At 32.2% G+C, this 25,579-nt stretch overlaps 1 protein-coding gene across 5 annotated transcripts; it reads left to right on the forward strand.

Moving 5' to 3' along the window:
- The first annotated feature begins 14,171 nt into the window (after nucleotides 1–14,171).
- Nucleotides 14,172–16,709, forward strand: LOC137822882 (GDSL esterase/lipase At3g14820). Of its 5 annotated transcripts, none has more exons than XM_090295596.1 (5): nucleotides 14,172–14,477; nucleotides 14,879–14,979; nucleotides 15,658–15,891; nucleotides 15,989–16,188; nucleotides 16,316–16,622. In XM_090295596.1, the coding sequence occupies exons 1-5, from the start codon at nucleotides 14,222–14,224 to the stop codon at nucleotides 16,329–16,331; spliced, it is 807 nt and encodes a 268-aa protein (XP_090151722.1). In that variant the 5' UTR covers nucleotides 14,172–14,221; the 3' UTR covers nucleotides 16,332–16,622. The 5 variants fall into 5 exon arrangements, with proteins under 5 accessions (XP_090151722.1, XP_068483999.1, XP_068484000.1 ...); XM_068627898.2 differs by having other exon boundaries at nucleotides 14,174–14,477; nucleotides 15,989–16,244; nucleotides 16,316–16,709; XM_068627899.2 differs by having other exon boundaries at nucleotides 14,174–14,477; nucleotides 14,882–14,979; nucleotides 15,989–16,244; nucleotides 16,316–16,709.
- The last annotated feature ends 8,870 nt before the right edge of the window (nucleotides 16,710–25,579 follow it).

A 25,579-nucleotide genomic window follows, 5' to 3' on the forward strand; every position in this document is an offset into this window, starting at 1 on the left:
GTTCCAAAGTGTTTAATTTTCTCAATCATTAAAACTACACATTGGCACTTATCAATTTTCCCCCAACCTAGAATCTTGCTTGTCCTCAAGCAAAGTAATTGAATCCCAAAAAATAAGAGTTCATTCCTCCCCAAAATCCTTAGAAATCAAATCTATAGTTCAATATCAAAATAAGTTCATGAAAAGAGCACATGATAATTCAACAAAAAATTATGGTGTTTCTTATCAATTCAAACCAAGACAGGATAAGAATGTATTCAATTTCCAAGGTAAACAATTGTTACTCTTTACTGAGAATCAAACTAAGGAATTTCTCTTTTCATTCCTCATTGGTAAGTGTTTTCCCTCTCTTTTCACTAATTTCCAAGCTAATTTAAGGTTTCCCTTCATTTCCAATTGATTACAAACACTTACAAACATAGATATTGAGGTCTTTTTTAGGTTGTAATGAAGCTAGGTTTCAAAGAAAAATTGGTTTTTCCAGGATAACAAAATGCACACTTAACAAAAGATTAGCATATTTGCAATTCAATTACAATTGTGTTGTCCATTATCCCTTCCATAAGATTCATCCACATTGCTTCCCTTTTTATTCTTGTAATCCCCATTTCTTATTGACTTTTGAATTTTTTTTTTCTTTTTAGAAAAGAGAATGAGAATGTGGATTATTTTGTAATCCTTTTTTTTTTCATTCTCAAGATCCCAACACCCACACCAAACCCAATTCTTCTAATTATAGAAATTTGAATTGCACATATGCTCTCCTTTTGTTAGCATACCACAAGGTAGGACAATATATGTATATCAAAAGCTAGGGTGAACAAATTTTTAGCTCAAAAAGGGTTATTTTTCTGCACATTTCATTATATACTGCAAAGGTTAGTTGTTTGGCTCTGAGTTTTCTCACATCCAACTCTATTAAACATGCCTCAATCATCTCCATGTTTGGTTTTGTGATGCAAATTGACTAGAAAATTAGGCAACCTCAATTAACTCTTTACTAGTGAAAGTCTCTCAAACTTGTTGATTTTTGCGCAGAAAAAACTAAACCCATCGTCCAATTATTGCGCAAAGCATCTAAGTTCCAATGGACGACAGAATGTGAAAGCATATTCCTCTAGTTGAAAACTTTCTTGGTGTCTCCTCCAGTAATTCAAAAGCCAGTCACGAAGGAGCCAATAATTGTTTATCTTGCCTTGTCATAAGATGTAATTTGCGCAGTTTTAGTTCAAGAGGTAGAAACAGAGGAACGACCAGTCTACTTTTTCAGCTGAGTACTTCACGACGCGGAGGTTCAATACCAAATGATTGAGAAGGTCGCCCTGACCCTAGTTATAATCGTCAAACGAATGTGTATGTACTTTCAGAATCATCGGGTCATAGTCCAAACTGACTATCCCATTATGAAAATCTTAGCAAAACCAAACTTAGTCGGACGAATGATAGGATGGGCGGTGGAGTTATCTGAATTTCATATCCAATATCAGCCCAAGGGGGCAATCAAATCTCAAGCTTTAGCCAATTTCGCAACTGAGATCAGTCCTCAACGGATTGGGGAAGAAAACACCCAGTGGACTCTACATGTTGACGACTATTCCAACAGCAAGTCATGCGGCGCAGGGGTCGTATTGGAAGGACCAAGTGATATTCTTCTTAAGCCAGCTTTGAAGTTTGAATTCAAGAAATCAAATAATCAAGCCGAATACGAGGCTATCATAGTTGGTCTTAACCTGACTCTTAATTTGGAAATGAAAAAGCTATTATGCAAGAGCGATTCATAGTTAGTGGTCGAGCAACTGAAAAAGGAATTTGAAGTCCGAGAAATATCCTTGCAACAATATTACCATTTTATTCAGGGATTGATTACAAAATTTGATGAGGTAACAATCCAGCATATTTGTCGGGAACATAATACCCGAGCTGATACGGTTTCCCGCCTAACAACCACTAAGAAGAAAGGACTCCATCGGTCGATCATTTACGTAACCCTTACCAATCCAAGTGTTGGCTTAGAAGAATGTATGACGACCGATATTCAACCAAACTGGATGACACCCATCAAACAACTCCTAATCGACGGAACATGCGAGGCGCACATAGAAAAAACGATGAAATAGCAGACCGCCTGGTTCTTACTAATAGATCAAGACCTTTATCGATGGGGTTATACTCGTTCACTCTTGAAATGTCTCACTCTCAAGCAAGCCAACTATGTCATGCGAGAGATACACGAAGGGGTATGCGACACTCATTCAAGAGCTCGAACAATGGCATCTAAAGTACTATGGGTGGGCTACTATTGGCCGACCATACAAGGTGATTGCACTGAGTTTGTGTAGAAATGTGTTAAGTGCCAAGAGATTGGTAGCTTATCTCACCAAAAACCTGAGAATCTTCAATACATTCTCTCCCCATGGCCATTTGAGAAGTGGAGGATGGACATTATTGGACCATTCGCTCCAGGCAAAGGACAGTGTAAATTTTTGTTGGTTGGCATAGACTACTTTACTAAGTGGATAGAAGTTGAACCCTTAACGGCCATTACCGCATGAAATGTCCAAAATTTTGTCTGGAAAAACATTGTGTGTCGGTTCGGACTACCCCATGTCATCATTACTGATAACGATCGACAATTCACCGACCGAGTTTTATGGAAAGCTTGATATCAGCATATCATAAGCTCAGTGGAGCACCCGCAAACCATTGGTCAAGCCGAGGCCGACAATAAAGTTATCCTTGATGAATTGAAAAAGAGACTCGGCCTGTCCAAAGGTAAGTGGACCAAAGAACTCCTCGAAGTCTTATGGGCCTACCGATGTACGCCACAGTCCACCACTCAGGAAACACCATATAGTTTGACTTATGGAACATAATCCATGATCCCTGTTGAAGTAGAAGAACCCTCTCTACGACGACAAACTCTTGACTTATACTTGAATAAGGAAAGTTTGTTGGTCGGCCTCAACCTCATCAATTAACTCAGGGACAAAAGTAGAATAAGAGAAGAAGTGTGCAAGCTGCGAGCGACAAGACGGTATAACTCAAGGGTGAAACCAAGAAGCTTTTAGAAAGGAGATTTGGTTTGGTGAATGCATAGTGACGCCTGAAAGACGATGGTAAGTTTTCAAGCAACTGGGAAGAACCGTTTCAAATTGTTGACACAATAGCCGGAGGTGCTTATTATTTAGAATTTTTATCAGGAAGAAGTGTACCGAAAACGTGGAATGTCGCGCATCTCAAATTTTATTATAGCTGATAAAATTTAATAAATATAGTGTAGTATTTCCTCCAAAGTCGTTTTATCCCTAAGGGAGGTTTTTCGACTGAGAAGGTTTTAACGAGGCACTTTAAACTTCATATCTCTGATTTTTGTTCAGTAGGGCACACTATTACTCCAGCTACACCTACCCCTCATACGGTCATAATCAACCTTGTCGAATCTACCGAGATTATTAACTTGGCCTATGTATACTCATGCAAAATTAAGTTATCAAAGGTAACCCAGAACATGATACATATTGTTTAAAACGTCTTGAGAAATACCAAAATTTACTTCTCGGTTAGAACGAACATCTTTTACACGACCCATATAGGAGTTTTAGCACCACACATACATATCGCAATACACGACTAGGATTTATCGTTCATAGCGATCGAAATCGATACATTTCTTAGTGTTATCAAAATCAACATATAAACACTGCTTAGTGCGGCCAGAATAAGACGAAAATATCGCGCGACCAGAACAATACAATTATTCACTTTATTTTACCAATTATTCAAGGTCAAAATCTTTTACAACATGTCTTCCACCTATCAAGTGCTACAATTGTACCACTTGGTCAAATTTTATTTGTCAATAAGTATAATCATACGGATTAAAATCCTAAAGGCTCGGCCAGCCACTACTTTGCACACTTACTCGCTCATGAAAGAGATTAAAAAATACATATACATTAAGTTCAACAAGTCACGTAGTTTTGAAATACATAAGCATTCACATAGATACAACCAATATATTTAAATTTTTTCAAATCCCACATTCCCGGGTCTAGAATAAAGCCACTTAAACTGGTTCCAGTATTTCTTCAAAGGACGACTCTAGTTCGGCTTGGTGGGTAACAACATTTTCCTCACCAGCGTCTTCCATCGGGATATCGGTATTTGATCGGTACCAGCTTGTCGTCCACCACGTCTTTATCAAGGTCGTAGCGGGGGTCTTCGGTTAGCACCCTGTGGTAAAAGATCGCCTACCGAAGACACTGGTGAAAACAATCCTCGCTTATGCGCAGCCTGAACGCATGACACTTCACCACCTCGGTCGCAAGCGTCTTTCCCCTTTCCTCGACCTCGGCCTTTCCCTTAGCAAGCTCAGTCTTCTCGACCTCCACCGCCACCAACTCATCTTTTAGCACATGTCGAGCCTTCTTAGCGGCAACATTATCTTGAAGAATTTATTCTTAAGAGCCACATTTGCCTCTAAGTTTTTCTTCATTGCATTAGAAAACTCGGTTAGTTCCTTCTTCTGCTTGGTCACTGTAGCAAGGGTTCTTCCTATTGGCTGTTTGGCATCTCAATTTGGCCATGAGGTCCCTCAAGGCTGGATCCATCTGAGTCATAATAGCTGCCAAACACAAATGAATTAAACACCATCAATATGATGAATACGACCATATATACAAGAAATTTACATACCAGTAAAGTTCTTCCACCTCTCGGACGACCGTATAAGGCTACCAACTCCCGGGTAGGCAACTTATATGGGAGCTGTTCAAACACAGCTAAAACCACCTTATCTAGAGGTGACATTGGCGACCACGGCTAGGCGACAATTTGACTAGGGTTTTGGGTCGAATGAAAAGAAAATTTTGTTTTCCCTTCTACGTTATAAAAATAGTCTCGACTATCAGGTTCAAGTACTTTTCTTTAAAAAATTTATAAGTGGTGGTAAGCTCTGCAAACCAAACACGCCCTTGAAAGCTTGAAAAAGACAACCAACTAACTGGAGTGCTCGAACAGGAATTGTAGTAAAACAAAAACGACTCTGATGTTGGAATGATCCTTAATATATCATAAATTATTCTAAACACCTGAAGACATGCCCACGAATTGGGATGTAATTGAGTCGGCGCCACATTGAGGATTCGAAGAACCCCCATAGTGAAATCATCAAAAGATAGGGTTATGTGCAAATCATGAAAAAGGTATTATAGACAAAAAAGAAAACATGAGGCGCATTTTCTTATCTGTGACACACCTGGTCGGAATAGCCACATATATCGACCATCAACGCGTCAGGGGAGCATCAAGTTTTATAAATGATACTTTGGACAAAAACTTATCTAAAACGTCAGAATCCCTAAAAGAAATGGGGATTTTCAACGCATGTGGATTGACCCACTCATAACTCGGACCATCTGAGACCGAATGGTTCGAGCTACTAGTCTCTCCCACACTATCAGATACAGTACGGGTAACCTTAGAAAATTCTATATTAATGACATTATTCGACGAGTCTACAAAAGAAGACATTACTGACTTGAGAATTTGACAAACAAAGATGAAAACTGGTAGACTCGGCACTCAGAGCAAATAGCACAAGTTTTATAGGCAGTGAAGAAAGTGTAAACCCAGGCAAGTTAAAATGATATCCTATTTATAGGAAACCAAATAGGAGAGAGGTTACTACGTACCTCGTTCGGAGTCGTCAGATCTACCCCCCACCCAACGGTCCATACCACTCGGTATACGAAACGACACAACATCTCAACCATTGAAAATATATGATTGAACAGTATTCAATCAAGCAACAACATTTTTAGAAACCGCAAACGTCACATCTCTGCAACGTATTTAATGTCTCTAAGGATCTAATCACACCTCAGGAACTACAACGGTCATATTCGACTCTTCAAAAATTTATTTCTTCAAGCCTAGGGGGCAAGTGTACTGGTAGGTACTGGACGAGCCTATCTCGGCCTTGATAACCGGACGCCCGAGTCAAACAACATTAAAGAACATAGTAAATAAATACACAACAACAACATAATGGCTTTAAATGAGTCAACTCACATTTTGAAATATATGGAAAATATCTTTAATATAACAAAATAAACCGAAAGATACACCCGAGATATGAGGGAACTGCCATGCACGTCAGTTAACAACTGATCCAGCCCACAAGGATCCATGCCCATGAACTAAACACTATAAATAGAACTTTTGTGAGGTAGTAAGGTACATTTTTCCATTCACTATAATATACCAAAACCAAACACTGACTTAAGCGTCGGAGTGCAATCGCAGGTACCCCCTCTGACCAACCGAGCATCAATTCTATAGGAAAGAGGCTTAAAGACATTAAGAGATCACCGACACATCAACAATTCCTCATCAAATCATAAGTACTATCTGGACCCCTCAAACTATACGGGTACACTTAATATATACTACCGTTTTAAAGTTATTTTTATAAAAAGTTTCATAATAGTATTTTTCAACTAAAGTAATATTAGCATGTTATTTTACGTATATTTTTTGAAAAAACTTATAAAAATAAATAGAGAAGAAATTAGCACTCACTTCATTAAAAGAACAATCACCTCTAAGAATACATTTTATCTTAAAAATAAATTAACACTAATTATGGAATAAACAAATTTGTAGAGATTTTATTTATTTATTGATTTGTTTTGAAGTTGTATATTTGTTTTACATTTATTGAGCCACATTTTTAATACAAAGGCCAAACTATTATTGTTTGAGGATCAAATTCTCCATTCTTCAGCTCTCCATTATTGCTTGGTTTTGTATTCCTGCTATAATCTCATACTCGTCATTATTTAAACTGATTGCAAAAATTTAAGTCATGTAAACAAGCTTGTGTAGTAAAAAAATAAAAAATAAAAAAGTTTATTTATAAGTTTATATTAATTTGTAAAAAGTATTTTTTATATATTTTTAAAATTTGTATAATTTATGTATAAGTTAATTTTTAACGTATAGAAAATTCATTTTGTTTATTTATTTCTCTCTTAAACATTTAGGGGCGAAATTTCCTGATATTTGCTTCACTTATGATTTGGTACACTATTTGCGTGAAGGAAAACAATGGTAACTCTCATGTCTAACACTGTTTACTAAAGAGTAATGTTGCTCTGCAGCAATAGATAAATTAATATTGATTTCTCCTTTTGGACCTTTTTACTTTTAGATAGGTGAGAGTTGGGCCGCGGGCCTTATTCTAGGGGACTGCAAATAGCACTCCCATTTAGTGCTACATTGTCCATTTAGTCGTTATTTCCGAAAGGTGGCCTAGAAATTTCACTCCCTTCCTTCACTTTGAACAATGGTTCGCGTTTTCATAGTTAAGTTCAGTTTAATTTAATATTTTTAGCACTGGGAGTAATGGTTTTCAGGGGAGAAAGTTGAAATGAGCACAAGGGAGGTTACAGTTCTGAGAGGACAAAGGGGAGTATATATTTTGACACATATTTGGAAAAACAATTTAAAAGGGGGAGTGTGTCAGTAAAATAGATAAAATATTAGCCCATATTTATTTGTCCACTTTTGGGTTCATTAGGCCCAATTAGCCCATTTTTCTCATTTGTAGTTTTGGTCATTGTATTGACTCTTTCTTCCTACACCTCTATACCTTCTTCTGCCACCCCCATACCAGATGTAAAAATACCGTTTTCTCCTTTTTTGTGTCACCTCCATACATAATACGGAAGATGTTTTTGGATCCGGAAGTGTTTTTGAGATTTATAAAATCCAGAACTCTTTTGCATTTGAAATAAGTCTATGGATTATGTAATCTAGATATATTCTGGATTACATAATCCGGAAGTCAATCTCATATTTAGAAAAGACTTCCGGATTATGTAATCTGGAAGCTAATCACACATCTTAAAAAAAGACTTCTGAATTATAATCCAGAAGCTAATGTATAGAAAAAACTTTCAAATTATGTAATCCGGAATATTAAAAAATGTATTTTTGGAATATAAAAAACATATGAAGGTGGCACAAGAAGGTATGGAGGTACAGGAAGAAGCAACCCATTGTATTATGCACCCCACATATTGATATTACATTCTCAAAAAAATGAATTTTATAATTTTATCATTCAAAAATATTTGTTTTGGTTCTGGAATTAATTATACTCTATTTTTAGATCCAAAAAAATATTTCCAAATGTGTCTTATAACTTTAAAGTAGGTTCCAGACTCCTAGATTATCACCCAATCAGGAGTCATTTCTATAAATTTGAATAAGGAGTACTTTAACATTTTACTAATTTTATGGAGATGCAACTTCAAACCATGGGGTTGCAAAATGCAACGCCATTGAAGCTTTACGCACTGGGTTCATTTAGCTCGTATAGTTTGTTCTTCTTCTTCTTTTCCTAAAAAATGGAACACAGATCAATTAATTAAATTTAAGAAAGAAGGAAAAGTTAAATAATATTGGATATTGACACAGTTTCTTAGCACATGATTTTCGAGAAATATTAGTCTATTACTATCATTAGTTATATTTATAATATGAAATAATACATTTTAATGTAAAATTTCTACTTCCCATCATATAAGTTATTTCGACCTTAAATTTGAGGAAATAACATTAATTAAGGTCAATCATCGCATTTGAAGTATTGTTCTTAAAAGGTGTCTCGATGGATTAAGGGAAGAAGGTGTATCTCGACTTCTGAGCGATGTGAGACTATATTGGTCGTACCGGAACAAGCCCCAGTTGAGAGTTAAGGAAAAGAATTTACAATCCTTGGGAAAGAATTTACGAATTCCCACAGACGACGCTTTCCGACCCCAAATCTGAAAGATAACATTGTTAGGGTCAATCATCGCATCCGAATTATTGTCCGTTTTAAAAGTCAGTGTTTCGTCACGATTTTATTCTTAAAATATGTCTCAGAAGATTAAGAAAAAAAAAATATTTAAACTGACCATAACTTCAATTCCTAAATAATATATGATTATATTGAACGTGTCGAAATGTTTACTTTTAGGACTTTTGGGTTTCGCAAAATTATCCAACACAGAGTTATCATCACTTTGATTATGGTCTTAAGAAGTAGATATTATTTGTATTATAAGTGTGTGCTATTTATATATTGTATGTTTTTTTGCATTAAACATTATATCATTTAGTTTTTTTTGTAATGATTTATTTCTATATTGCATTTCATGAAATGGTGACAAAGATATCTATGACTGACCATATATCTATACATATATAAAGACGATTCTTTATTATAACTATTTTTGGTATATAGAAATTTGTTCATATTTTATTCTTTTATCCGTATTTTATTTTTTTATTTTATTTTTATTATTTTGTTATTTTATAATTAAAATTAAAAAAATGATTAATATTAAATTTAAAAAAAATTATTTGAAATACGTGCATTACATTTATTATTTAAAAAAAAATCAAATTAAATTTTGAATTTAAACATAATTTGATGGATAGTTACTTTTTAATTATTTTAAAATATAATAGGAATTTAAGTAAAATTTCATAAATATCTTATCAATGTAATTATTTTTTTATAAAATCAATAAATTTAAAATTTAATTTTATTACTATTAATGGTTAAATTACATTATTTTTTTAAACAAATTTAGAGAATTTGTATCCTATATAATATTTAAGATAATAATCTGAATAAAGGATAAATTGTATGTAAACTAATATTTAAAATAAAATATTATTATTCATATATTTATATTAAAAATATAATTTTATAATTTTATTTTAATAAATAAAAATATATTATATCTATATATAAAAAATATTCTTCTTTATAATTGATTTTAAAAATGATATTATAGTTTAGTTTAATTTTGAAAACAACTTTTTCCATTGTTAAATATCCTGTAAAGCAAAATTTAAAATAAATATATATAAATTATTTAGTTTTTTTTTTCTGAGCCACACAACTTTTTATTTTTTCTTCCACTCTCATTATGTCCTTTTGTTAGTTTTCTATTTAATTCATGTTGTAATTCAATTTTTTTCTTATAAAAATAAAATAAATTATAATATTTAGTAATCATGATAGTTCTTTTACTTTTTTTTAATCTTGATAAAAATACGCAAATAAAAAATAATAAATAAAATTTATAATTTATAATTTTTTAAAATTGAAAAAATCATGAATGATATATTTTATATAATTTTATTATTATTATAATTTAATTAATAAAGATATCTGTTAACAATAATTTTATTTCATTTGAATAATACCACATACCAATATCAATCTTGATCTTTATTTTGAATTTTTCTTTAAATAATAATTTAATATATTTTTTTTATTTAAACCATATATATATAGATAATTTGATATTTAAAATATGAATAATCATATATCTATATTTCATTTAAATAAATATAAATACACATATAATAATAATAAAAATAAAAAATACAGATAAATACCATCTTTAAAATGAATTATAAATTATACTTATAATATAAATATACGAATAATAAAATCATTTATTCGAAATTTAATATTAAAAAATATATATAAATAGTAAAAATAAAAATAAAAAGTAAATACACACATGATAATGCTTGTGTTTCCTGCTAGTCTGATTAATGTGAATATTAACTCAGTTATTCTACTAATTTTAATGTACATGACTATATATATATATATATATATATATGAATAAGGTAACACTGTATTTAATAATTTTAATTATTGAATAATAAAATAATATTAACTTATTTGAGTATAGAAGACTTTTAGTAGATATCATAGTTCTATTAAGACTTGATGTTTCGAGATAGATTTGGTTTATATAAAAAAAAATTACAGACCTATTTAAATACAAAAGAAATATTAAGAAGTGAATTTTAAGTTTAATTCAACCTTATAAAATTTATTTATAAGGTGAGATTTGTACCACTTATATATTATTAAAAGTCTTTATAGTTGATGCGAGATATCTAACACATCCCTCTCACGCTGAAACTTTCAACTCGTGCACGAGACTATATATATATATATATATATATATATATATATATATATATATATATATATATATGGTTTGATAGTAAATGGTCTGATAAGCCCAATATATATTGAAAAGTGAATTTTAAATCAAAACTTAACCTTATATAATCAACCTATAATATTCACTTATATACCATTGAAAGTCTTCATCTCTTCATAAAAAAAATATTTTCAACCCACATAATAACGTTTAATTTGTAATGTATTTTTAATCATAAATCCATATAACTTTAGGATATAATGTTTTTATCATGTGTGACCAAATTATATACGCATTCTTTTATGATTTAAATCTTACGGTGTATTTGTACGACTAAATATTACTAAGGTTATGTTGAATCCAAATTTTTTTTCAAAACAAAGCCTTAGTTTTTTTCACATATCAAACTTGTTGAAGCTACCAAAGAATAAAAAATACAAACATTTCAAAGATTGAAACACAAATTGGAAGAAACACTACTTTGATCAAATAGTGCTTACGAGTAGATATTTAGAAATAATATGTGCGAATCTCGATGCATGAGATTGTAAGGACTTAGAATTTTTTTCCTATGTAGAAAGAAAATACGTGGATATTGATGCATGACATTGTAAGTATTTTATACGAGCATTGAATTATTATAAATGGGTTTAGAGGAGTGAAAGAAATAGTTTTGGGCTTAGAGTTGTTTAAATTAAAAGCTTAAAAACAAGGAAATGAGTGAAAAGGAGAGTAGAACATAAGTGTGAGGTTAAATTAGGAGAGGTGACTTTAAAAAATCCTAATTTTTTCACAAATCTTCTTCCGATATACTTGTATCCCCACAAATTTAAAATATTTCAAAATTTATCTTTTCCATTTTTACATTTTGAAGTTTAGTAACATGAGATGACATGATCAGATTTTTTTTATGTTGTATTATAAAAACTTAAGTCAACTCCATAAAATTGACTCATAAAATAAAATTTACATTCATATATATAATTAATTGTCCTAATTTTTAATCGATGTGTAATCTGGCACCTATCTAAAGAATATAATCTAAACGGTGCTGCACTTTCAATGGTGTGATTATCTGCAAACATTGATGGCTGCCTTTTCTTTTGGTTTAAGAATAAGCTGGGTGATGTGATGGGAGGTTGCAGATTGAAATCATGAAGGTGCAGGAAGAAATGACCTCCTCTTCTTTGATTCATCTCTTGGTACTAGCGGTTAAAAAAATTAGGGAACTCCTATTTTAGGTAAACTATATTTTCTTTCTCAATTTCAAGAATTTTCTGGCATGATTTTTTTTTTTAGGTTTTATGAAACTTGATTAAAAAAGAAGTTGTAAATCTTAGTTGTTAGAATTGTTTTATGTGCACAACATTGAATTTATATTCACCTCGTTCTTTTGTTCAAAAATAATTTATTTCTTAATAAATTTCGTTAAAAATTTTAAAATTTACTGTTTTCATCTTTTGGGTTGCCACAATAAAGATAATTCTTTTTTAGTTTAGAAAGCTGTCATTCACACTTATTTCAACTTATTTCATCGAGGACAATGTTAGTAGACATTCAAGGATGTTTTGAAAATAGAAAAAATGAACTTTTGTCTAGACAAGTCGAACATATCGAACATCTGTTTGTTTTTTTTATCAATAATGAATTAATGAAATAAAATTAAATACTTTCCGCTAGCTTAAACAAACAATTATGTTGAACATCTGCTGTATGTTTTTCGATTTCACAAACCTTATAAAGAACACGGTGGAAAAAGAGGTGATGAGAAGAACACTGAGTTTTTTTGACTCGGATAAGACTCCAAGTTTTGATGAACATGATATTCTTGTTATGGAACAAATCCCACTCCGTTATACATGTGTTCTAAATTAATTATTATATGTACCTGTGTTAACTCATCATTAACATAATATTATCAAGGACAATCTAACAAAATGGGTCATTAAGAAAAAAAAAGATAATTAATTAAATCTTAAAATTTTAAATTAAATAATAGATAATATAAATCACTTAATCTAGTAGTTATTGAGAAGAATATCTACTTAAATAATTATATTTAATATTATATATATATATATATATATATTATTTAGTAGCTTTATCCTTATGTGTATGTTGTCTGTGCCATTCTGATAATAATTGTGTGTTGACACCAATCATTATTATTTTATAAAATAAATAATGGTTGAAAATACACTAAATCTTAATAAATGATAAAAACATATTTCGTAAAATATAATAATTATCAATAGATATAAAAATGTAATAAAAAATACTTATTACATTAAAAAAATTACAGTGAAAAATGTTAAGGATTATTTATGTACCGAAGTTTATTTTACTTAAAAAGTATTAAATTAATTAAATGATAATGAAAAAATATTTCATTCTAAGTATTGATCAGGGAAACAAAATGAAAATTAAAAAAAAAAGCGAATAAAAAATCATACATAAAATATTCAAATGCAAGTATTGGAACAATTGAATAAAATGAATTGTTTCCATTCCCCTATTATCTCATCAAATTCGATAATTTGAATAACTTCATTTTCCCAAAACTCTAAGAACTCCCCAAGTAAGCCATACAAAGCAAATGACTTTATATTTGTGTATACTTATGAAAGGATATTAAAACATGATTCAATTCAACCTGTAAAGTAATGAGCAAGTAATTTCTGTGGTTTAATTTAATTTTTATTCACCAATTTTAAATCTGCTTTGCACAGTTTGTTCTGCATTTATTGTGATGGTTCCAATCGAGTTCTAATTCCCCATGTTCTATCTTCTTGTGGTGTGGTGTTGGATGTTTGGTGGAACAATTGAACACCACTAGTATGGAAATACCCATTGATTTATACAGGCCACAAAATATGAATAACCAACGTCATCACATCCAAGCGATCATGCTGGGTCCTTCGAAAAACTCCAGAAAACAAATTCATTGTTATATTATATGAAGCATTTAATTCAGATTATGTAGACATTAGTGATTTGAAGCAGTGATGGAGTTCCCTAAAATAAAAAATGCATTCTGTTTATTTACTGCATTTTAAATGCAATAAAGGACCATCTCATCATGTCGTTTTTGTACAACCGATTAATAAATTAGGGAAGGGAAAACTGTGGATGCAGACCTACCCTATATATTTGGTGATGGAAGAGCCAAGAACCACACACAAAGACTTCAAATGGAGTTGTGGAGAATGGCGTTTGTGTGCTGTGTTTTCTGTCACTGTTTTTCTCACACTGAAGCCATTGTTACGCTGCGAGGAAATGAAACAATCCCTGCACTGATTTTATTCGGGGATTCGATCATGGACACAGGGACTAACAACGACTTAATTACAGCATTTAAGTGCAATTTTCCTCCTTATGGGAGGGATTTCCATGGTGCTCAGCCAACAGGAAGATTCAGCAATGGCAAAGTCCCTTCTGACTTAGTTGGTATCGTACCATTCATTCATGCAAAGCTTCCCTTCACCACCATTCAATGCTTAATTATTGATTACAGTCACTGTATCTTAAACCATCTACTCCCCTTTCTTGTTTACAAATATCTTATTGATTTTATTATTTTTAAATTATTTTATTATTTTTAAATTATTTTATCGTTATTATTGTATTAATTGTTATTTTACAGACTTCTCAGCATTTCTATATTGTTTCATAATTATAATTTTATTATATATATTATTAAAGTAAATTAAAATAAAAAATCAGTTAACTAGTTTTACAATTTTATATCATTATGTGTAATTAGTTTCTAGAACTTTTTCTTTCTGTTATTTTTTCAATTAGTTCTTACACTTCTTCAGCTGAACAATTGGGAATCAACGAATATGTAGCAGCATACACCAGTTCCAGTTTGCAGCCTGATGATCTGCTGAAGGGAATCAACTTCGCTTCCGGTGGAACAGGATATGATCCTTTCACAGCAAGACTTGCGGTACATCCTTTCATTACACGTATATTTATTTATTTGCTTTTTGCTCCATAGTACTATAAATATTTCTACCATTTTGTACCACTTCTACTGCAGGGGTCAAATGCAATTTGTACTTTTTATGTTTAACCAGAATTGATTTTAGTAATTTAGTTGAAGAACATTTAGTTTAATAAAGAACTGTGATTTTCAATTGTGATGTCTTTTTTATCGGATTCTTTTTTTTTTATAATGATTTTGCATAGTTTATTTCCAAAATCATTGTTTCGAGAACTAAAAAGGATTTTTTTATTATTTTAAAATATTACTTTATATAATTGAGTTTCGTTTATTGATGAAAAAAACGTATGCGGAAATAACACACAATCACGAATCAACCGCAAAAAATGAATAATATAGAATTTAACGTGGTTCTTGGTTTCATCACCAATCTGCAATTTATGTCCACGGACAACTAATTAGGTATTATGTTTGTTACAATTTTGTTACAAACAGAAAGATATCTTAAATAAAGATTATAAAGGAACACAATGATTAAGTTCATTCATTTAAAACATGATGTGTAGTCAGTCCAACCCAATTGGTCTGATTTCACACTCAACACTGATGACTTCACACAATAAATATTGCTACTTTTTTCCTGATAATGATAATAAAATCTTAATTGTTGCTATAACACAGTCAGTGAGACCGTTATCTGAGCAACTGGAGCAATTCAAAGAATATATAGGAAAGCTGAAAGAAAATTTTGGAGAAGAGAAAACGAACTTCATCTTGTCGAAAAGTTTAGTACTTGTGGTATCGAGCAGCAACGACATTGCCAATACTTATTTTGCATCTGGAATTAGGAAACTTGATCACGATGTTCCTCGTTACACAGATATGTTGGTGCAACTCGCCTCTTCTTTCGTTAAGGTAATCTCATACTCATTAAACATAAATCCTAAGATTAAATGGTTATCTCATAATTTAAAAATTAGTAACAAACTGTTAATTTTAATTTATTTGGTAGGAATTGTACAGTTTGGGAGTAAAGAGAATAGGAGTGTTTGGTGCACCTCCACTAGGATGCTTGCCTTTCATGCGAACGTTGTTTGGAGGTGTAGAAAGAGAGTGCACAGAAGAAATAAACATGGCATCAAAATTGTTCAATTCTAAACTCTCAGCAGAGCTTCACAACCTAAATCAAAATTGGCCTCAAGCGAAGATTGTGTATATTCAGATCTATGACCCTTTGCTCAATATCATCCAAAATCCAATTAAATATGGTAAAATTTAATTTACTTTTGAACTTAAAAGTTTTTTTGTTCTAATCCTAAATGTTTTGGTTGAATTTCAGGGTTAGAAGTTGTTGACAGGGGATGCTGCGGCACAGGGTCTGTAGAAGCAGGAATTCTGTGTAATCCATTGGATCTGCAAACCTGTACAGATGATTCTAAATATGTGTTTTGGGACAGCTACCATCCCACAGAGAAGACCTATCAGATTCTTGTTGCTGAAATCCTCAACAAATATATAAACAGCTTCTTTTGAGACAATTCCCACAGAATTCATGTTTATTGTCCTTTGTTTCTCTGTCTTCAAGTTTAAAGAAAGGTGTTCCTTCATTGGTGTTTCAATACAATATTTTATTTATTTTGTTACCATTCATACTCTTCTTATGTATGGTCACAATTCAATTCAAGATCAAAACTTCAATTTTAGATAATAAAGATAACTTACTATATGATAAACAACTGTGAAATATATATAATTACTTTATTTTGGATTTAGAAGGTAGCCAACCACACTTGGGAAAGGATGTACTAATATTTTTGTTCATCCTCTATTATTTGTTTTGGGGTTTGTATTGTTAATTAAATCTAAATTGGTTGGTATAATTTATTTGAAGTTAAAGTTTAATTAGCTGATAGACAAATTTTTTTTATAAAGTTTAGAATAGTGCATTTTGGTAGCCTAATATTATCTTTTTTAGTATAATTTGGTTAGTGATTTTTTCACTTTTCTTTAATGCTTTGAGGTTAGAGATATTATCTCACTTAGGTGCAAATCAGTATTATTGTTTTTAATGTCTTTATATATAGTCGTTTCATATCTATACAAAGTGTATGATTGTAATTATTGTTCAATTATGTTACATATTTTATTATTAAAAGACTATGATGTGGAATATACGGGTCATTGTTTCATACTAGTTATAATCTATTATCATTATACAATTGAAATTTATATTAATTTTTATTGAGATAGATATTTGATAGGTATAAAATTTTCAATTCATTTTTGTTTTTTTAGTATATACTTGAAACTATACTTTATCTATTTAAATATTTTTAAAAAAGATAAAAATTATAACAAAAGAAATATGATATTTTCATGGATAATCAAAATCATATAGATTAAAATAGGGTTAAATATATTTTTCATCCATGTATTATCACATGAAATTGATTTCTTCTCTAGTCGAAACTTTAAATCAACTATATTCTTGTAATATGAAAACTATTGAAATGGATAAGCAGCAAGTGACATTAACTTTTTTTCTTATGTGACAAACAAATTTTTAGCATAAAATATATTATAATATTTATATTAGTAATGAGTCGTTGTCCATCAACATGAAAGTTTATGGGACTAAAATTAATTTTTTATATATAAAATAATTTTTTATATAAAAATTTAAAATATTTAAAAAATAGGAATTTATTTTTTAATTGTAATATATATATATATATTTTAAATTTTTTATATAAAAAATTAATTTTATATATAAAAAATAAAGTTAAAATTGGTTTTAGTCCCTGAACTTTCATATTTACGTGAAAAATGATTCACCGCTAACGTGGACAATGATTCATCACTGAAGTAGATGTTATAATATTATAATATATTTTACCGAAAATTCACTTGACACGTTAGAAAAAAATTATTATCGTTTGATGTCAATGACCAATTCCAATAGTTTCCATACTATAAGAACTTAGGAGGTCTAAAGTTTTGACTAGGGATGAAAATCAATTTTTTTCATGTGGTAATACATGAGAAACATATTTAACCCTATTAAAATATTAGGTAGCAGGGAGATGAAAGAAGTTGTTACATGAACTTTGTTGAACACATGAAATGAATTATCCATAAATGCATTCAATTTCATGAATAATCTAAATCATATAGATTAAACTATTAGGTGATAAAAGATAAAGATTAAAGAAGATTTCATTTCATTTGATATTCTAAAACATATAAATTAAAAATTTTGGGTAGTGAGAAATTAAAAAAATTCTCACATTAAATTTTGTAGAGCATATGTAATTAATTAACTATTAGTAAATGAATATCATGCATGGATAGTCAATAATACATATTAAGATATTAGGTTGTGAGAAGAGAGAAAATTATTTCACTAAGCTTATCAAATTTTATGATGTTATAGTAAACTTTATAAGAGTTAAGTGTTAGTCTTGAGAAAGATTTACTTAGTAAATATTTTAAAAATTTGTAGTTTTTTTTTTATGTTTTGTTAAGATTGATAATAAATGTGATAATAGGTCTTGTTCCTACCAAAAATGGATTTGGAGAGTTTTGAGGTGGAGAAGAGATGACTTTTTTGTGAATCAAGCTTTATTGTGTTGTTGACCGATCACAAGGAGAGAAGAAAAATTCACCTACAAAAGACTTTCTGATGCTTAAGTTGTTCGTAGGAGCACAAAGATGATGATAAATGCTTAACAATATGAGAGTTAAGAGAGTAAAATAAAGTGAGTTGTACTTCCTGGAGAGTAGGTATTTATAGATCTCTTAGGTGACGACCCTTGGATTAACGATATGATGGTCATTTATTGTTTCATAAATAGTCACTCATAAATAAAAGTTCATTGAATAGGTCGTTTTATTCATAATTGGTGTTGATGACAATAAAGGCTCGATTAGGAGATGTATACAGTCACCTGAACTCTTTGACATTCTCGATACTATCGTGGATAGATACAAATCCTTTAAGTATTATAAAGATAAAGTGTTGCAAGTGTATAAATATGTGGGATAACAAATAAAAATAAATAATTTTAAATATTTGAGAGAACACTCAATACCACATTTTTTTTTAAATAGTGTAATGTAATTATTATAATATTTTGTAAAATGTTCAATTTTGAATACTATCAAATTGTAAATATATGTAAAAAATTTATGTCTTAATGATAATGTTATGTAGTAACATGGAATTTTACATCAATTAACCCTTTCTACAAAGAAGCATGCTATTTTTTCGTTTCAAATAAAACTTACTTCACTTCTTATTAATTACTACCATTTAATGAAGATGGTATTTTCTGGGTTCCACTTTAGAAAAAGAGAGAGGATAAAATCCAAATAATAATGAGAAAATAATAAATATTTTAACATCTGAATGTTACAATAAGAATTTACAAAAGATACCTCCAATAGTCCCACATTGCTAAGAAGTTGAGATTAACGACACTTTAAATACACTTTCTTTTCTTAATCTACTAAGATACTTTTTTCATGGACAAAATCGTGACAGAATTTCGAGTCCCAAAATGGACATAACTTATTTTGGCTCAATTTTGAACATAAAAGTTTCATTTTATGATTTTAGTATTTTCAGTTCAATATTTGTGTCGCTTTTGTTTTTTCTAAATTTAATTTTAATGTTTCATAAAATATTGAACACTTCTATGTTATTTTCAAGTTAAATACATCATTCTTATGATAACCATAATGTTCTTAAACGGGGTTGGAACCAAGAGAATGATTCGAGCTACTCCTCAGTCGGTCGGTCTGCACTTCTTTCCTTCCTCTCTAAATGAACTCCTCCTTCTTCTTTCTCCGCTCTGCCTCTCGGTCTCCGCAAAGTCCAGGCTCGAATGATACTTGCAAAAGGCACTCTGACACTCAAGTGAGAATTCGGTATTCGACACTTAGTGTTTTGAGTACTGTGCAATGACGTACCTGATTCTAGGAATTTGTGCCTATTTATATTATTATTATTATGGACCCTTTGTTATTGGGTCAAATTAGAGAGTTGGGTCATGGTTAGAAATGCATTACCTAGCTCTTAATCATTGATTAGTCTCCTTAATCCTGTTTAGGCGTAATGGTTTTGTTGGTGTCGGTCGGGTTGGATAGAGTGTCAAGTCATGGTCTCGGTTTACCAGTACACTTGCCCCCAGGCTCGAGGATATTTAATCCGAAGAGTCTTTGTCCAAGGTTGTTGTTACAGTTGGGTTTCCCGAGGTTGGACGTGGCGTTGGTGGTGCCGAATCCGTGATGTGACACGCATTAATGACGGGGTTTTTGGGCACCATCTGATGAGGACCGTTGGATTAAGGGAGATCCAATGGTTGAGATGAAAGTGACACTTCGTCTCTCGAGTCTCTCAAAGGCTATAAATAGTGGTCCCCTACAGTACCGAGTTACTGCTTTTCTTACTTCGACATCCGAAACCCTCAATCATCCTAGCGCATTTCTTACCCTACATCTTGAAAGGTTAGTCATGTCCTCCTTGTATTATTCTCCGTCATTTTCTTCTCCGCCGTCTTCATCTTCTTCTTCTGGCTCTTCCACGATCGAGCCCCTATTGGTCGGGGCAATTTAGGTATTGGCCCATGTGGAGGTTGTAAGGGCGGATGATCCGGAAGGTGCTACCGGCCATTCGGATCCCTTAGAACAGTCATCCCACCTTTTGGGGCTTGACTGGGTAGACCCTAAGGTAATTGGGTTTACCTCTGTCTTTCTGGATGGGGCTTTCATTTCTTCTTTCATAGGGAAGCTGATGGCATTTCATGAAGGTCTTCTTGAATCATGTAAGAAAAAGTGGTGCGGAAGCTATGAAGGTGTGTGAGCAAGATCCTCCTAAGAGTGGTGTTGATCTTGAAGGTGCATGATGTGTATGAAGCTAGGGAGGTTCGGCCAACCCAAGGAGAGGTGAAGGAGATGAAGTTTAGAGCCTAGAATTCTAGGGAGAAGCAAAGCTTGGCACAAAATGGCAGCATAACTTTACTCACAATAAACTTGAAAATACAAGGTGTAGGCTCCTCCTTTTATAGGCTAAGGAGGACCATAATGCAACCCTAATGCTAGCCAAATGAAATGTAAATGTGAAGCACATGGGTGCACATGGCACATGGGTGCACAAATGAGCACATGGGGAGGGGTGTGTCTAGTTTTTATGCTCACCCCCTCCATGGGCTTTTTAGACCGGCCTTGGTAAATTTAGAGGTTTTTTTAGAAACTCTAAGTTTACCTAGGTTGGTGTTTTAGGTGCCAAAATTAATTCTAAGAAAATTACAAATAAAGTTCCTATGCTAATTTTGACAAGAAATTAAAGTCTACTCTACACTAGAGTTTATGGCATTTGAACATGTAAAAGAACGTCTTCTTGGATCCTCTTGGCCATAACTCTATGGTTGGCCCAAATCTACCCTTTGGTGGGCTTGCATGTGGGCTTGTGCTTGGGCCTCTTCCATCATCCCCTCCCTCTTGAAAAGGATTTGTCCTCAAATCCAAAGCTTTTTTCTTCAACTAGGGGGATGGTTGTGGCTGGATGATGTCCATCATCTCCTCCTTCTTTGAGAAGATCTATCCTCAGATCTTCAGACTTGATCTCGGATAGCAGCCTCTTGCTTCGCCAAAGCTTGTCCTCCTGGGTCAAACGTCCACCTATAGAAATAATCAAATAAGGCATAGGTGTTAGTTTGCAAATTAAGTTTACTAGGTTGCCATTTTTGTTTTTCTTTTGGTTTTGGCAACCTTGGACAAAGTTTCTCTTTTATTGGTTGTGTGTGGTCTCTAATCATCTTATGTATTTTAAAATGTTCATTTGTGGTTACTTTCTCTTTAGGCATAAATCCTATAGGAGATGGTAACAACTTAAAAGGAGAAAGATGATTTAGGCCACACATAACTTTAAAAGTAGAAAAATAAGTAGTTTTGTGAACTACTTTATGGTATGTTTGCTCATCTCTAGAGTTGTGTGTGCACTTTATGATTATATTACGCATAGTAGAAAGAGCTAGATTTTCAAATGTATTTTGACCATGCGTTTGAGGATGATAAGAATTTAAAGTGTGCAACTTAGTTGCAAGTTTTCCAAAGGAAATCCTCAAATCATGGTTTGCGAAATTTGAAGCTCTATTCAACACTATGCTTGAGGATAAACCATGAAGATGTATCACTTCTCTAGAGAAGAGTTTATCCATAACCATGAAAATTGAATCAAAACCTTTTGTTGTCCTAGGGAGTTTTAATATGAAATTTGTATCTTCCCAAGGATCATTTGCAAAAGGTGAAGGAGTATAGAGTTCATGAGACATTGCCTTGGGTGTAGTTTGAAAACAAGAATTGTACCTAAGGTAATGTCTTTGAACTTCTTTTCTCATGGGGGACAAAAGTTTTCCTTTTAAAAGCTCTAGAGTTTTATCAACTCTAATTTGTCCCATGAGTTCTCCTTCATGAAGACTTTTTCTCTTATGTGTAAGGATAGTCTCGTTGTGACAACCATTGTTTCTAAGGATTTGTACACTTTGCAATGGTTGTCTCAATAAGACATGACAAGTTTCTTTAGGCCCTACTTCACATAAAAAATTGTTTTTGTAGATGCTTATAAAAAACTTGACATTCACTTGGTGATATCTTTAAATCTTTGGTCTTGTTGAATGACCTTGTGGGAAGGAACACTATTCTCCCACGCCTTTTGTTCTTCAAGGGTCTTCTCATGCTTTTCTTTTTCTTCTCTTTCTTTAGCTTCCCTTTCGACTTCCTCTCTCTTCTTTTGTATTTTTCTTTCCTTTCTTTCTTTATGGGAAGCAAACAAATTTTCTACCCTCATTTCCCAATCTAGGCAAGCTTCTATATTTTCTTTTCCATGGAAATGGGGTGGGTCTACCCTAACCTCTCTTGGGTTTTCTTGTTCTTTTCTATCTCTTCTATGTCTTCTATGGGGTGCTTGATAATAATCATTTACTCTAATGCTTCCCTCCCCAAAAGAATCATGATCTTTAGAGATATATGCATGAGAAGGTAATTTTTTTTGAATGTGAGACTTCTCATCCTTTGCTTTAGTCAAAACATTAAGTTTAGTCTCACTCTCCAATTGTCTATATGCAATTGATTGCACAGTTTGTGAAACTTCTTTCAAAAGAGTTTTTAAAGATTTTAATTCACTTCCAATAGACTTTGTAGAATGAGAAGAAGAAGACATGACTAAAACTTTGTGTATACAAGTATTTTACCTTGAGAAAATTTAGGAAAGTCAAAGAAGGTAGTTTTCCAGGTAAGGGAGGTGAGTCACAAAGGACTACTTAAATACCAAGCCTTTGCCTTAGCCAAAAACTATCCCCCAATGTCTTCACACAAAGCTTTCTCTTAGTAAACCACTTAGAACACAATTAAGTTGAGAAATCAGATTTTAATGCAAGAAAACAATGCAAGCTAACTAATTGACAAAGCTAGACGAATTAACAAAGCTTAAACAAGACAACCACACATGCAAAACGTTACTAATTAAGCAATATAGAAACAACTAAAAACAATTAACAATTGCTAATTAAAGAGTTCTATACTAGTCGGCCCTAGGTGAGGCTTCTTGGACACTTTGAGCCCTTGAAGACACACTCACCGTCTAAAACGTAATTAAGAGGTAATTAACACAAATTAAGTTGCAAGGAAATTAAGAAAAACTCCCTTTGTTGATCCTCTTTTTGCTAAATGCACTTCCTTGTTGTCTTTGCTTGTTGGCCCTCCAAGTGTTTGTAGTGTTTTTCAAGAAAGCTTGTTTCGGCCTTGGCTTTGTTTCCCCTTAGAATGAAGGTTTTAATTCTCCAATTCCAGCACCTATCAAAAGACTAGACCTTACCCAAGTCAAGTTTCCATTCAATTAAGCACCAAAGGAGAAATAAATTCCAGCACCAAATTAGAGGTCAAAGAACAAAAGCAAGAAACAATTTAATTGAATAAAACAGTACCACCAAAAGGAGTTAGATTATGACAACTAGAAAGAGGTTCAAGAAATATTAAGCAAGCAAATAAAAGGTACCAAAATAAAGGTAGGCACACAAAAAAATCCTAAGAATGGCACTAGATTGAGATGACCAAATAAAAAAACAGCACCACTGGAAAATGTTGTGGGCCAGAAACGTGTTTTTCCCTAATTTATGCTGAGCTGTGTTTTTAAGATATGATTCTGAAATTTGATATGCAAGATATTCAAGATCTTAACTAAATCCTGGCTTTGGAATCACTCAAAACGCATGCACCAATGTTTTTTAATAAATTTTGCAATTTTGGTGTTCAGTTACGCCAGCTGTAGTGCCTCAGATTTGCACACTGATTTTAAAAGATTTATCATTTTTTTTCTGTTGCTTCTTTTGGAATAATTCTTTTTTTGTCCTTTCTGTAACACTTCAAACTTGCAAATTCCAGAGAATCAAAATTTTCCTATGAGTGAAAATATTTTTCTGGATCAAAACAGTCAGCACAGAAAAATCTGAAACAGGGGATTCTGAAAACTGGAAACAAAAACAGCAAGATACCAAAGTTTAGACACAATGGAAATTTGTGAAAAAGAATTTTGTAGGATCTAAACACAATATGAACTCAAACTAAAAATTAAAAAGGCACCAAAGGAGCAAAGAACAGCAGATTCAAGCAATTAAAGAGACCCAAAATCAAGAAACAATCAAGCCAAATAAAAGGACTACTATGAATTGTTGACAATAAGGATGAACATGACTTGACAAAACATGTATAGATTCAGAAAATTAAAGACTCAAAGCATAATATGAACCAAATAATGAAAGCAATAAAGACTCAAAAGCCTAAAAGAAAATAGCAACTCAAAGGTGTATGGAATCCTATCACAAATTGCACAAGAACTTGTTCAAGATCAATTGAACAAGAGTGCTTCGGTTGGATCTTCCACAAAGCACACCAAACAAATTAAAATGTAAAAAACAGCAAGACAAGTATGGAAATTAAATGACAATATGAAATAAAGAAGAACTAAAATTGAAAAGACCAAGAGCTACTCATCTTGAAGAACCAAAGCTCATGATACCAAATGATGGCATTTCATGAAGGTCTTCTTGAATCATGTAAGAAAAAGTGGTGCGGAAGCCATGAAGGTGTGCGAGCAAGATCCTCCTAAGAGTGGTGTTGATCTTGAAGGTGCATGATGTGTATGAAGCTAGGGAGGTTCGGCCAACCCAAGGAGAGGTGAAGGAGATGAAGTTTAGAGCCTAGAATTCTAGGGAGAAGCAAAGCTTGGCACAAAATGGCAGCATAACTTTACTCACAATAAACTTGAAAATACAAGGTGTAGGCTCCTCCTTTTATAGGCTAAGGAGGACCATAATGCAACCCTAATGCTAGCCAAATGAAATGTAAATGTGAAGCACATGGGTGCACATGGCACATGGGTGCACATGGCACATGGGTGCACAAATGAGCACATGGGGAGGGGTGTGTCTAGTTTTTATGCTCACCCCCTCCATGGGCTTTCTAGACCGGCCTTGGTAAATTTAGAGGTTTTTTTAGAAACTCTAAGTTTACCTAGGTTGGTGTTTTAGGTGCCAAAATTAATTCT

The sequence above is a fragment of the Phaseolus vulgaris genome, chromosome 9 (assembly GCF_051622355.1).
Source record: "Phaseolus vulgaris cultivar YP4 chromosome 9, ASM5162235v1, whole genome shotgun sequence".
In the NCBI taxonomy this organism is placed as follows: domain Eukaryota; kingdom Viridiplantae; phylum Streptophyta; class Magnoliopsida; order Fabales; family Fabaceae; genus Phaseolus; species Phaseolus vulgaris.

Bases quoted from the DNA above. Each gene is read 5' to 3' on its own strand.
- LOC137822882 (XM_068627896.2), top strand. From the start codon at position 14,222: ATGGAGTTGTGGAGAATGGCGTTTGTGTGCTGTGTTTTCTGTCACTGT. The intron at 15,892-15,988 runs GTAATCTCATAC...TTTATTTGGTAG, and splicing joins TCGCCTCTTCTTTCGTTAAG to GAATTGTACAGTTTGGGAGT. The intron at 16,245-16,315 runs GTAAAATTTAAT...GTTGAATTTCAG, and splicing joins CCAAAATCCAATTAAATATG to GGTTAGAAGTTGTTGACAGG.